The sequence below is a fragment of the Physcomitrium patens genome, chromosome 15 (assembly GCF_059467195.1).
Source record: "Physcomitrium patens ecotype Gransden chromosome 15, ASM5946719v1, whole genome shotgun sequence".
Classification (NCBI taxonomy): domain Eukaryota; kingdom Viridiplantae; phylum Streptophyta; class Bryopsida; order Funariales; family Funariaceae; genus Physcomitrium; species Physcomitrium patens.
The window spans coordinates 6,994,689-7,006,200 of NC_143424.1; the positions used below are offsets into that span (position 1 = coordinate 6,994,689).

Consider the following 11,512-nt stretch of genomic DNA (forward strand, 5'->3'; position numbering starts at 1 on the left):
TTCGTATGATCAAGTTAGCAAGATCTTTAGAAGGTTTAACCAAATTTTTAAAAGAATACAAGACACTTCGTCTTATATGCTAATGTTTCAGGCGTGAGATCGGCAGCGCTACTTTCTGCAATACCAATAAAGAATATATTGCATTGCGCCAAACAGCTAACAGATTTGACCTCAAGTTCAGGAATAGTGGCTACAAATCCACCGTATCGATGATTGGATCGTCTACCAACGCTTCCAGAGGTTCATGTAGCAGTTAAAATTGGCATTCCAAACTACATAATAAAAAATGGTGAGACCTATTTTGTCTCTCTAGTTGTAAATGATTTGCTTATGGTTTGACACGGATAACTTGATCGCCCTCACGACTTCTTGGTTTTTTTCTTCTTGCTTTTCTTTTTATTTCTATGCTCAGGCTTCTGTTCGAGTTTCAGTGTTTTGCTTTTTTTCGTCTTTGAATTTCTTTTATGCTGTTGTTCAGCATTGAGCTGTCTACGCAAAACCTCCTCCTACACAACACAAACCAAGAATGCTTAGAGAAAGTTGATTTAAATCTTTACTATAAACTCAACTGTAAAATACTGTTACACTAGCTTGATTCTGAAGCGATGGGTGTTAGATCTTTAACCCTCGTGCGGTTAAGACACATGAAAACTCATCCAAGACGCTTCCAAAAGTATTGAAACCCGTTTATCAGATTCATAGGATGATCAGAAGCCAGAGACATAGAGTTTTGTTCAGGCAGAGAGTAGTAAAAGTTTGCATCGAGCATTATACCTCATCCGAATCGGAAAAGGTGTCTACATGACGGATTTTGAGGCCTTTACAAGCGGCGGGCTGTTGGCCTGCAGAAGAGAGAAGTACACTTGTGAGACTGTAGTTCCCATTCAATGAGGTGTTATGAAACGCAATATCTTTACAGTCCAAACTTCTCAAAATATTGCGGTTATAACTGGTAGATTACTTGGATAGTGAAGTTGGCTGTTACAAAAGGGAGTTCACGAATGAGGCCGGATTAAACATGCAAGCTTTGAATAATCAGAACTTCTTAGGCCTCAGAAGCTGATGTCAATACATAATAAAAACATTATATATATACACGCACACATACACCGAGAGAGAGAGAGAGAGAGAGAGAGAGAGAGAGAGAGAGAGAGAGAGAGATTGTAGCGACTGGATGTAAACAGTAGTACCTGGGATGACAGTGGCCTTAGCATTTTCAACCGCACGTTCAACAAGTTCAGGATCCAGAGCTGCAACGCCGCCTGGCTCATTCAACTTCCTTTTAAGAAACTTGGCGAGTGCTGCTGCTTTATTTGTGGCCAAGGCCCCTCCAGGATGAGCCAACCTGCAGACAAAGAGACACGTGGAACGTTAAAAACATGAGTTTCCGTGTTCGGCAGAAGTATCACGCAGTGCTCAAAACGGGTCTGTGGCGACAGTAATCTTATCGTCTATCCCTATAATCCAAAACATCCATCATTTCTTCAGATATTTAGCTACTGTAGAAGTGATCGAAAGCTCCTTGACCCTAAAATCCAGTATGACGTACAACAGGTTTCAGTAAGGCAGATCGATGAAATGCTGCTGATGTCTAGGCAAAACTGACAACAACATTTTGAACTCTTAGAATGTATTTAAATCCTTCGAGAATCCCATGGTAAATTTCATTATATTAGCTATGCTCATTCAATGAAAACCTTCCAAAAACACGAAAAACGGAAAATGTATATATATATATATATATATATATATATAGACTTTAAATGCAATCCTCGACATAAAAACGGCCTTAATCTCATTCGCTCAGATACTACGTTATGATAGAAATAATCCGAGATGAAAACCAAGCAATCTAAACCCTAAACCGATTGCTCTTCGAGTGGCAGATTCGACCCCGCCTTCCAAATACACGACAAACAAAACCAGAATATGAAGTAATTACCGAATCTGCCAAGTACCTGGGCTGCGGTTGATTGGAGGAGGTGGACGCACGAGGTTGCAATTGCTCCGCATGGAATCGGCTAATCCGCAACGCCCGCCGCTCCTCTTCCGAGAGCTCGTCCAACTCTGCCGCAGCCTTCTTGATGCTGACTTTGCTCATGAGAACGACTCGCATTAATCCTCTGCCAACACTTGCTCAGCAGACCCTCTCGTTCGAAGCTGGAAAGCAGGAACAAAGCTGCGCTCTAACAAATGTCACTCGGAAATTGGGGATGCCTCGGAGCAGCAGGCGAAGCGAATCATCCACAGCATTAGACCGCTCCATCCGAGGCCGGAGACGAGCGTATTTTATGGGGCACGGAATTGGGCATCCATACGGTCATGGGTACCTCTTCTCCATCCCCGCGTGAAGCGCTTTGATTACGTAGGATTACCCAAAATCTTAGCGCTAATTTTGAATATCTTAATTCTGCTTTTCAAATTTTTGTCCTATTATTGGTTTAATCTTCTGAGAAACAATAAAGTAGGCCTGCATTGCAATAAATGAATCCCTCAAATGTTTCTAAACTTATTCCCAAAAGAATGCCTTGATTTGCTGATATTCATATGTTTAGTTGGTCTAAAATTGTTATCAGGGATGAGTTTCTATATCTATGGAAGGTGATTCCAATCTCAGACGTCTATTTTTGACAAACTTTATTTGGTGCTGCAAAAGTTGAACAAATTCATCGTTAACATTTACTTCACCTACACGCTAGTGTATTATTATTCGTTATATCCAACATCGTTGTATTCTTTTAGAACATTAACACATATTTGTATCATTTTGTATATCATGTCAAATACCTTTGTTTACCAGTGAGGATACAAATATCATTCTTTTATGTTCCACGTCATGTATGCTTGTTTGTATATGTATACAGACACAAACATGTGTATAAATGAATAAGTGATATTGATTACGTGTCATTTAAAAAATATATTTTTCTAGAAGTATATTGTTTGATTTGTTGTTAGTGATTATATTTGAGATTTATCCTTATGTCAAGTGATTACTAGACAGGCAACGGACTCAGTTACGCACTTAAAGGTTGGCTGAGACTCATTAACAAATCATAATGTCACCTTCACCTAGTTAAATACAAGTACTTACAATTGTGCGTTTAGTAGGAAGGGAACTGTGGAAATTTACTCAATAAAAGTGAGAAAAAGAAGGAACAGTTTCGAGTTAATTAGATTTACGAAATCCATGTTATGGCCCATGATTTGGCCCTCAAACCCTAACCCTAGCTTTAAGAATATGGGTTCGAAGATAGGTTTTGGGACTTTTCATGCCCGCGAGAGACGAAGCTTCACTGACTAGTCTGCAGTTTCCAGCCTGCAGTTTCATATTCAAAATTTGAAGGATTATGCGTGTTTGAGGGGGAGGAACGCAGGAATCATGTCGCACGCAGGGTTGCGGATGAGCACTAATGAGAAGGAGTTCATAGTAGCTGCGATTCGTGAGGAGCAACGGATTGACGGGCGTACTCCATTTGATTATCGTCGTCTTCAAATTAAATTCCTCAAGTTCGTCCCTGCTGTGCTTCTCGATCTCTTCGGCATCAATCAGTCCGTCGTGGCCTGTATTTGCCGTATGATAGTGTTACGGGGCTAAGGCAACTACAGAGACATCACAGCTAGGTCATTAGAAGCAGTGGAAAATCTCATCTGTTAGAACCCTCTGAGTGAGGATCTCGAAGAGAATTTTGTCATGAATGACGCAATTTTTAAGGTGTTTTCAATCGGGAGAAGACCAGAGCAGTGTCTAGATGCTCCTGAAGTACGTGAGGTCATGGATTGTTTGTCTAGTTAACGCTTCATTGGAGCCGTTGATGTTGTTTCATGGTCAGGTGCAAACTCACTTCGGATCTCAGTTAGCGGGTATATGCTAGCAGTGCAGACTAAGGACCTTCATTAAGAATCTTCTGCAGTTTAGGGCATGGAGTTATAAGTATTCCAGGAGATGTTCACGAATTCCTCATGCTGCGACTTCTTGTGAGGGTTGCATAACGGCGATGTACAATCGGAGTAAATATGTTGGAGACATGCTCAAGAGTGTTTACATGAACTAGAAGTCTCTGATATCTTGTCGTATCAGTCGCAAGTTTCCTCTTCAATACTTGTGACTGTCAGCCTCTATGGCAACGTCGAATGGGTGTGAAAATAAATTGCAGATATTTTTATGCTCGGACTAGTGGACCATATATGTACAGATTTTTATTGTATGTGCGCTTCTGTTTACTTTTAATGTGCGTGCGTGTTTGCGCGCTCTCGCTGTAGCATTTGTCTGAATTTGTGTTGATGTTTTCATGGGTATGCAGGGAAGATGGTTCTGTGGAGGTACAACTAGGACAGACAAGGGTTTTAGCAGTTGTGAAGGGAGAAATTACGCAACCATACCCAGATCGGGGAAATGAAGGATCTCTTGCAATTTTCACAGAATTTTCGCCAATGGGGGATCCTGCTTTTGAGCCAGGCCGGCCGAGTGAGATGGCGGTAGAGCTAGGTCGTATCATAGACCGTGGATTAAGGTGTTTTGTCTAAATCCTTAACCCATTCTGTACAGCCATCTAGCTACTTTAATTCTGATTTTGTTCTTCTGTGCGTGAAGATTGCATTGCCATCTAAACTGGCCTACTTATGTTGTTGCTCAGCTGTCCGAAGGCGAATTGAAGTTCCTATTGTAGTTCTGATTTTTTTTGCGACGCTTTTGTTGTTTTTCATATTCAGTAAGCTTAACTTCATCATGAAAAGGCAGGGAGAGCAGGGCCGTGGATACGGAGTCGCTATGTATTTTGTCTGGTCGGTCTGTGTGGTCCATCCGGGTGGATATCCACATTCTGGATAATTACGGGTAAGTTCATCTTCTCTTCATTTGTTTCCCAGATTCTGTACACTCAATGGATAACTGAAACCCATGTCGGTGAACGTTGGATATTATTGCCTATTAAGGTTGTTCGGTTGGGGCTTTTAGGAACCTGGTGGATGCTGCAAATTTGGCAGCTCTAGCAGCGCTTCTATCTTACAGACGGCCAGAATGCACTGTTGGAGGCGATGATGGCCAACAAATTATTGTTCATCCTCCTGAGGTTGGATCCTTGTACACATAAATATTTCCCCTCGCGTAAGCTGAGAATGATTTCCTGAATGTGCAAATTATTCATTCAAAGCTATCAAAAGTTGTGATTGACTTATCGCACAATAATCTTGTTTTCCTTCACTGAACGACAGGTTATATAGATGGTTCACGGCGCTAATTAGATCTTGTTGATGGTTACAGGTTCGGGAGCCTGTTGGTTTGATTATTCACCATCTTCCGATTGCTGTGACTTTTGCATTTTTTGGTGACGGGAACTTTCAAGTAAGGAATCTTGTTTTGCTGGAGTCTTACGTTTGATAGCTTATATGACCACATTGTCTTGTGAGGATCCACCATAAATTATTATTTGCTGGATATGAATTGTAAATTGTGGGTAACAGGTGCTGGATCCAAACCTGAAAGAAGAGGAGGTCATGGGTGGCAGAATCACGATCACAATTAATTCGCAGGGGGAAATTTGTGCCGTCCAGAAAGGAGGAGGTGTAGGTGTATCTGCTAGTGAAGTTATGAGATGTCTTCGCATTGCAGCTGCCAAAGCACAGTCAATGACCGAAACCCTCAAGAAAGCTGTAAGCTACTAAATTGGAATCATTTCAACATTATGTTTCCCATCAGACTGCTTTGTTTATTGTTAGTCCTCAGCTTCACGACCATCTATCCTGAAACGTGGGTCAGTCACACTTACTTAACAATAAACTTGATGGTGTCAGGTTGAAATTCATGAGATAGAACGAGCTCAGCGGAAAATACGGCGTCACCCTAACTTGCAAAATCAAATAGATACAGCTTCCTCGGTTCCAAATCCCATTAAGAAGATAGAAGTTGAGATGGAAGAAACATCAGAGGACATAGAACCTAAACAGGCGCTAGATACGGAGAGGGGCATCAAGGATCTAAGCATGTCTGACTCAAGTCGTATGAAATCAACCGAGACAGAAGTGGCCGAAACGCTTACTGAAAAGCCATCTCGAGCAGGAGGAAGGGATTTATTTGCTGGAGGTGAATCTGCGTGGTAATTATAGTCTCTTCAATGCTACTGTTAGGTTTGTTATGTGGCCATTATAAAGTTTCTATAGACGGTGAAGTTGGTTCACCTCCTTTTTCAGGCGACTGCTCGAGGTTGTTTCCTGTTTTGCTGAGTTTTGACCGAGTATGTTGGGCACCTTGGTTTCAGGGGTGATGATGTAAAGCTTACTCCACTGAAAGGAAGCCCGGGCACCAGGAGCACCTTGTTTCCTCTTGGTAAGTAGTCCGCTCTCGGAGTCGATTCTTCCAGCATATGTATTGATCTATTAGTTTGATAAGGAAATGCTACTTAGTATGCCATAAGCTGATGCTGTTGTACATCTCCGACTTTTTCCAGACTCGGATGCGCTCGTGGAGTTTGATGTAGCTGCAAGAGCTGTTCTTAGAGGAGGCGTCTCATCACAACGGATGTCTTCAAAATTGGTGTCAGAACCCCTTCAACGTCAGATTTCTGATCAAATTGCTGCAGCTGCAGTGTATGCCAACCAGACCTCGCCTCTTATCTCAGAAGACGCTCGTCCACTTGGGCCCATCTTCCCCAGGGTGGGAGATATGGATTCAACTGAAGAGAGTGATGCCGCATTGGAAACAAAATCGGTAAGTCAACCTGAAGGCACACCCGTGAACTTCTATTTTTCTGGTAAAAAGAAGCCAAAGAAGAGGGGTGGCAGTGGTAGACAAGACTGATTAGTTTTACGTCTTTGGATAAATCATATCCTAATTCTCCATGGTACTTGACATTCATACTTTTTGTGCTTATCTGCCATTGTGGGTTATTTGCAAATGTCCAATTTAGTGTAAATTGTTCCACTACGCAATAGCCGGATTTGTCCAAACAACTTCGAACTGAGGATTCAAAGCATTGATCTACATTGAAGAGAGAATATGCGTTCTATCCTTGAATTTTACAGTGCATTACCTCTCTGGTGGGTAGCTAGAATGACAAGAAATACAATCCCAGGTGAGGTTTCCATGGAGTATTTTGTATATTCAAATCCATTGTGCTGCTCATAACTAGCATGAAATATATTCTTTGGGTCGAGCCTTCAAATTGTGATCTCGAAATCTTTAACCTTTTAAGGATAACCTTACTTATTTTTTGTTCTTTTTGAAAACACTGTAAGTGCTAGAGTTTGCTTGATTAGTCAGAATTAGTACGTGAAAATATTAGATCTCGATTTGTACTTTCTAAATTTATAGATGTTACAGTTGAGTCTTAATTCGTTTGTGGGAGTGTTTCTCTTGTTGCTCCTTCACATTGATAAATTCCTTCTGTCTATCCCTTTAGTCTCAAGAGGCAGTTTGTTCCAGGAAGAATTTCATCACGTTTTTCGTTATTTGCAAGCCTACCACGCTTGTGTAATACAGAACATAAGTAGCATGGATGTAGAGGTCCCTAATCTAGACGTTGAGGCTGCCTAAAGTTTCTCATTTGTTTCTTCGTCAATGTCTGGTACTAGTGTTGTGATGCGTTGTTTGAAATACCACTTCTGTGAAGGTAGGAATTTTTTGATGCACTTTCCATGTAACCCCTCGCAAGCTTAATCCTGGTAGAGACATTTCAGCTGAAGAAAAAAGTAATTTGTGGCCTAAGTAGTCAATAGCTTAACAGTGGAGGTCACCTTGCCTGACAAGAACATCCAGTCAACATGTACTAATCATCCCGTTTTGGTGACGAGCTAGCATTGCCCATGTGGCTCTTAAACTTCAAGTGCACTCTATTTGCAAGATGAAGCCACGAGTCATTTTATCTACATCACTCAGCTTGACTCAGACGATCTAGATTCTGTCGCCACACACAACTCTATTGTAAATTGCACTCTCAACTCACGTGTTAACCAATGAAAAAGACGAACGTTGACTCCTGTACGGGGGACCTGAATTCGATCAACTTCTTTCACTTGCAGTCACCGAAGTGAAGGAATTGGAGCAGAATCTCTTATACGTTTTCGTTTCGTTTTGTTTTGGTTTTTCTCAACCATCAAAGTCACTGTCTCCCTGCTAGGTTATCCCTTCATAGTTGGAAACTCCCATACATTTTGAATAAAAGGATGGGTCTGAAAGCATCATGTGGGTGTCAGTGGTAACGAAGTGGCTCACTTCCTCGTGGAAAATGTATCTATAATAAATAATACTTTCCTAATAGGAATGCAACAGTACAGGCGTTAAGTGGTTTTCCACGCAACCGCATGTACACTTGACATTCACTCCAGGTTGATCAGATGAAGTGACGATACTGGTTTCTGTGCTGACGCGTGCCGAAAAGAGCTCGTCGAGTCATGAGGAGGTAGACACTGGGTTTATAATCGATCTCGATCGGAAGGAAGACATGGGTATAAAATGGATAAAATAATCAGGTTGGCCTGTGTATGTGGGGGGTCCCATACCATGTTCTGAGGCAAAGTGGGAAGCAAAGTAGGAAGCAAGGTTACCGCAGGCCAGACTTATCTTGACTGGAGTTCTAAGTCTCAAGGTAATCACGTCTTGCAATACCAGCAAGACGGCCCCGGGAGGTTGAGCGGCGCCTATGTTGTGGTAGATTGATAATGCATCTTTCTACTCGCGAGCCATGACTTTCATATGAGACTGCCAACGTCATCGCAGGGACGGTGACAGTTCGCATCAAGTATATTCTCCTAACAGATTAACTCGAGACACTACTAATAATCATCATCTTCGAGAAAAGCTCACATATGATAAGCACTGACAACCTGCTCGTCTCTAATTTCATGCAGGCCTCAACCTTCAGAAAAATTAGCACAATATAGATTCACGTATGTATGTTTAAAGGTTCATGTACGCGTGAGGTTGCCCAAGGATTCACTAGATCCGGAATATTGCGTAATTGCAGAGCACCAAATTGGAATTTTTTACTGCGAGTATTGAAGAGGGCCATTGATCATTACGCAAGTCAAGCATTGAGAGTAATTCTACGCTCTAGTACCCTGATGCTGAATTGGTTTCTACCCCCTTAGTCGAAGTAAATTTCATGATGATGCCCCTCCATTACTCAACGTCCATCTCAATTTGAGAGCTGTGCTTTTAGAGATCAACATGGCTAGCCATCAAGCGCACGATCCAGCGACGTGGGGTCCTGCGTAGGTAGACGGTTGCCAATACTTCGAGAGCACAATTTGAGTTCACCTTGGGTTCGGTTCTTCTATCTCACGCTTGAAACATGGTTCACCAGTTATATAAGTCCTCACCCAGACAAAGGACAACCAGGAGCTAAATGATTTATTGCAGAGAGCCAAAAGATTCTACGATATGTTTGGAATGGGAATAGAGAGTTGCACTATTGTTGTGGAAGAAGGAAGGTTTGCCAAACTTGACAAAATTTGTATGGTTCTGGTGTTGATATTATCGGTGCAGTTTGTGCTTATGACTGTTCATGTTGTTGATGCACATAATGGTGATCAACCTCACCTCACACGTAGTTATGACGGTAGGCACTGCGACAATGGCATCGAATGGGACAATCATCCACGCTGGTCAGCAAATTATTCAGTCATGCCGGAATCCTTGTCAAAACGAGAACCGAAACTTTCCACTGCGTCGCCAGTGCCATGGGATCAAAACTACATGAACCTCTACACGCCAGTCCCCAACGATGGTTTAGCGATCAGCGACGATGGTATGGACGCTAGCCTCAAGATCACTGGAACGAATCAATCGTGTAAGTGCGAACTCTCTATCAGTCGTTTGACGTGTCGCATTAAAACTTATCTTTGATTGTACAGACTTTGAGTAATACGTCGAGCTACCAATTTACAGAAGATATTCTCCACAAGTTGAACAGTGGCTAATCTTTATGGTCATCGTATTGTGTGCAGTTGGTCACTTTCAATCGAAGAACCGGTTCATGTTCGGTTATTTTAGCATGTTCATTAAACTGATTCCAAACGAATCAGCCGGTGTAATTGCTACATATTACGTACGCCACATCTTTGATCTACTTTACTGTATTGTACCCAAAAAGTAGTACCAAATCATACAGGATTGCGTCGAACGGATAAGGAATTTAATCAACCCGGTGATTCTTAATTAACTTTTCCACATTAAGTGTGCAACCTTATTGAGTCTATAAGTTGACCTGTCAGACTTCGTCGATGTTGTTAAGGGAAATGTCACATACTCATGCTGCGATAAAATTTTGTGCAGTTTTCTTCCCCGGAGACAAAAAACCAAAGAGTCAGACAGGCACGATGAAATGGATTTCGAGTTTCTGGGCAACACAAGTGGTAATCCAGTCACGCTCCAAACCAATGTCTACGTCAATGGAGAAGGCAACCGATAGCAGCACCACTATCTCAAATTTGACCCTACCGCCGACTTCCACAAATACTCACTCCTCTGGAACCAACACCTCATCATGTACTCCATGCAATCTGTCATCCTCTTGCCCCGATTTTGTAGTACCTCTCCAGACGACTGCCTCGTCCTCAAAAGTCATGAGCTCATACACATCAACGCTGTGCCAGTTAAATTAAATGCATCCCTGAGTCCTAGTTGACGAGTAAATTTTTGTGCAGATGGTTTGTGGATAACAAGGTGATCCGAGTCTTCCACAACGTGAGCAATGAGACCGGCGTCCCTTATCCTGTGGGTAAGCCTTTAGCGATTCAGTGCAGCATCTGGGATGGCGGCGAATGGGCCACACAAGGTGGCCGGGTAAAGCTCAACTACAGTTACGCTCCCTTCGTCGTTCACTACGAGGGTTTCGATGGCGTCCATGGATGTCAAGCATGCCCTGCTTCTCCTGTAACCGCATGCGACAACAAGACTGAATTCCCTGAGTGCTATGACTCTGATAAGTACTGGTTTCTGCATCAGGAGGAGCCGACGAAGAGGCAAATAGAGCAGCTGAAGAAGCACCATCGGAAGTATATTGTCTACGATTATTGCCAAGACAGGATGCGGTTTCCTAGCGGACTACCGGATGAATGTCAATTCAATAGCTATTGAAAGTCTTGTTTAACATCAATATTATTAGTATTTAGACTGACCATTCCATGCAATTCTCATCTTCCATTTGATTTGAAGAAACGAAACATCAATGAATTTGTAGTGATGTTCTTGAGTTTCTATCCCGGGAGTTGTATCTCAGCGAGGCCCCGACCTTTCATGAGTTCCCTTTTCGTGGAAATGTTGCAGTGGTGTAAAGATTTGTAACCAAGCTCCTCGATTTGCAACATTTTTTTGTGGGGAGTAAATAGCGAGTAGATGATTTGTGTGTAATGTACGAGAGTATAACATTTTGAGTGGAAGAATTCGAAATTATATGACAATCATGAACCAATTTCGGGCATGGCAACACAACATCCCACATTATAAAAAGCTGCTGGAATTTGAGCACTTTCATAGGGAGCGACATACCCCAGGAATCAAGAGCTCATGTAATGA

At 42.1% G+C, this 11,512-nt stretch overlaps 4 protein-coding genes across 11 annotated transcripts; 3 read left to right on the forward strand and 1 right to left on the reverse strand.

Annotated features, from left to right (window-relative positions):
* Positions 1-14: 14 nt before the first annotated feature.
* Positions 15-2,258, reverse strand: LOC112292344 (uncharacterized). The gene is made up of 4 exons (XM_024540699.3): positions 1,959-2,258; positions 1,191-1,345; positions 775-842; positions 15-506 (listed from the first exon to the last, which is right to left on the reverse strand). Exons 1-4 carry the CDS (start codon positions 2,114-2,116, stop codon positions 360-362), a joined length of 528 nt encoding a protein of 175 aa, XP_024396467.1. The 5' UTR covers positions 2,117-2,258; the 3' UTR covers positions 15-359.
* Positions 2,259-2,687: 429 nt separating this feature from the next.
* On the forward strand, positions 2,688-7,086 carry LOC112292501 (exosome complex component RRP45A). Of its 6 annotated transcripts, none has more exons than XM_024541048.3 (9): positions 2,688-3,510; positions 4,305-4,514; positions 4,742-4,837; positions 4,958-5,072; positions 5,264-5,344; positions 5,464-5,652; positions 5,794-6,095; positions 6,258-6,325; positions 6,447-7,086. In XM_024541048.3, the coding sequence occupies exons 1-9, from the start codon at positions 3,383-3,385 to the stop codon at positions 6,794-6,796; spliced, it is 1,539 nt and encodes a 512-aa protein (XP_024396816.1). In that variant the 5' UTR covers positions 2,688-3,382; the 3' UTR covers positions 6,797-7,086. The 6 variants fall into 6 exon arrangements, 5 of the variants coding, with proteins under 5 accessions (XP_024396816.1, XP_024396818.1, XP_024396819.1 ...); XR_002972765.3 differs by having other exon boundaries at positions 3,250-3,510; positions 5,794-6,082; XM_024541050.3 differs by having other exon boundaries at positions 3,328-3,763.
* A 2,194-nt stretch (positions 7,087-9,280) lies between these two features.
* On the forward strand, positions 9,281-11,194 carry LOC112292503 (xyloglucan endotransglucosylase/hydrolase protein A-like). 3 transcript variants are annotated; one of them, XM_073539171.2, is made up of 5 exons: positions 9,281-9,426; positions 9,559-9,785; positions 9,943-10,043; positions 10,271-10,483; positions 10,642-11,194. In XM_073539171.2, exons 1-4 carry the CDS (start codon positions 9,377-9,379, stop codon positions 10,316-10,318), a joined length of 426 nt encoding a protein of 141 aa, XP_073395272.1. In that variant the 5' UTR covers positions 9,281-9,376; the 3' UTR covers positions 10,319-10,483; positions 10,642-11,194. The 3 variants fall into 3 exon arrangements, with proteins under 3 accessions (XP_073395272.1, XP_090112457.1, XP_073395271.1); XM_090256331.1 differs by having other exon boundaries at positions 9,282-9,785; XM_073539170.2 differs by having other exon boundaries at positions 9,282-9,785; positions 10,271-11,194.
* On the forward strand, positions 10,387-11,117 carry LOC141044467 (xyloglucan endotransglucosylase protein 6-like). The gene is made up of 2 exons (XM_090256104.1): positions 10,387-10,499; positions 10,642-11,117. Exons 1-2 carry the CDS (start codon positions 10,387-10,389, stop codon positions 11,072-11,074), a joined length of 546 nt encoding a protein of 181 aa, XP_090112230.1. The 3' UTR covers positions 11,075-11,117.
* Positions 11,195-11,512: the final 318 nt, after the last annotated feature.

What these genes read in the sequence shown, in the direction of transcription:
- LOC141044467 (XM_090256104.1), top strand. Translation starts at nt 10,387, where the DNA reads ATGGAGAAGGCAACCGATAGCAGCACCACTATCTCAAATTTGACCCTA. An exon ending in TCATGTACTCCATGCAATCT is followed by an intron (nt 10,500 to 10,641) that starts GTCATCCTCTTG and finishes ATTTTTGTGCAG; the next exon opens with ATGGTTTGTGGATAACAAGG.
- LOC112292503 (XM_073539170.2), top strand. Translation starts at nt 9,377, where the DNA reads ATGTTTGGAATGGGAATAGAGAGTTGCACTATTGTTGTGGAAGAAGGA. An exon ending in CACTGGAACGAATCAATCGT is followed by an intron (nt 9,786 to 9,942) that starts GTAAGTGCGAAC and finishes TATTGTGTGCAG; the next exon opens with TTGGTCACTTTCAATCGAAG. An exon ending in GTGTAATTGCTACATATTAC is followed by an intron (nt 10,044 to 10,270) that starts GTACGCCACATC and finishes AATTTTGTGCAG; the next exon opens with TTTTCTTCCCCGGAGACAAA.
- LOC112292501 (XM_024541048.3), top strand. Translation starts at nt 3,383, where the DNA reads ATGTCGCACGCAGGGTTGCGGATGAGCACTAATGAGAAGGAGTTCATA. An exon ending in ATCATAGACCGTGGATTAAG is followed by an intron (nt 4,515 to 4,741) that starts GTGTTTTGTCTA and finishes ATGAAAAGGCAG; the next exon opens with GGAGAGCAGGGCCGTGGATA. An exon ending in TTGGTGACGGGAACTTTCAA is followed by an intron (nt 5,345 to 5,463) that starts GTAAGGAATCTT and finishes TGTGGGTAACAG; the next exon opens with GTGCTGGATCCAAACCTGAA.
- LOC112292344 (XM_024540699.3), bottom strand. Translation starts at nt 2,116, where the DNA reads ATGCGAGTCGTTCTCATGAGCAAAGTCAGCATCAAGAAGGCTGCGGCA. An exon ending in TCCAATCAACCGCAGCCCAG is followed by an intron (nt 1,346 to 1,958) that starts GTACTTGGCAGA and finishes CTTTGTCTGCAG; the next exon opens with GTTGGCTCATCCTGGAGGGG. An exon ending in TAAGGCCACTGTCATCCCAG is followed by an intron (nt 843 to 1,190) that starts GTACTACTGTTT and finishes TCTCTTCTGCAG; the next exon opens with GCCAACAGCCCGCCGCTTGT.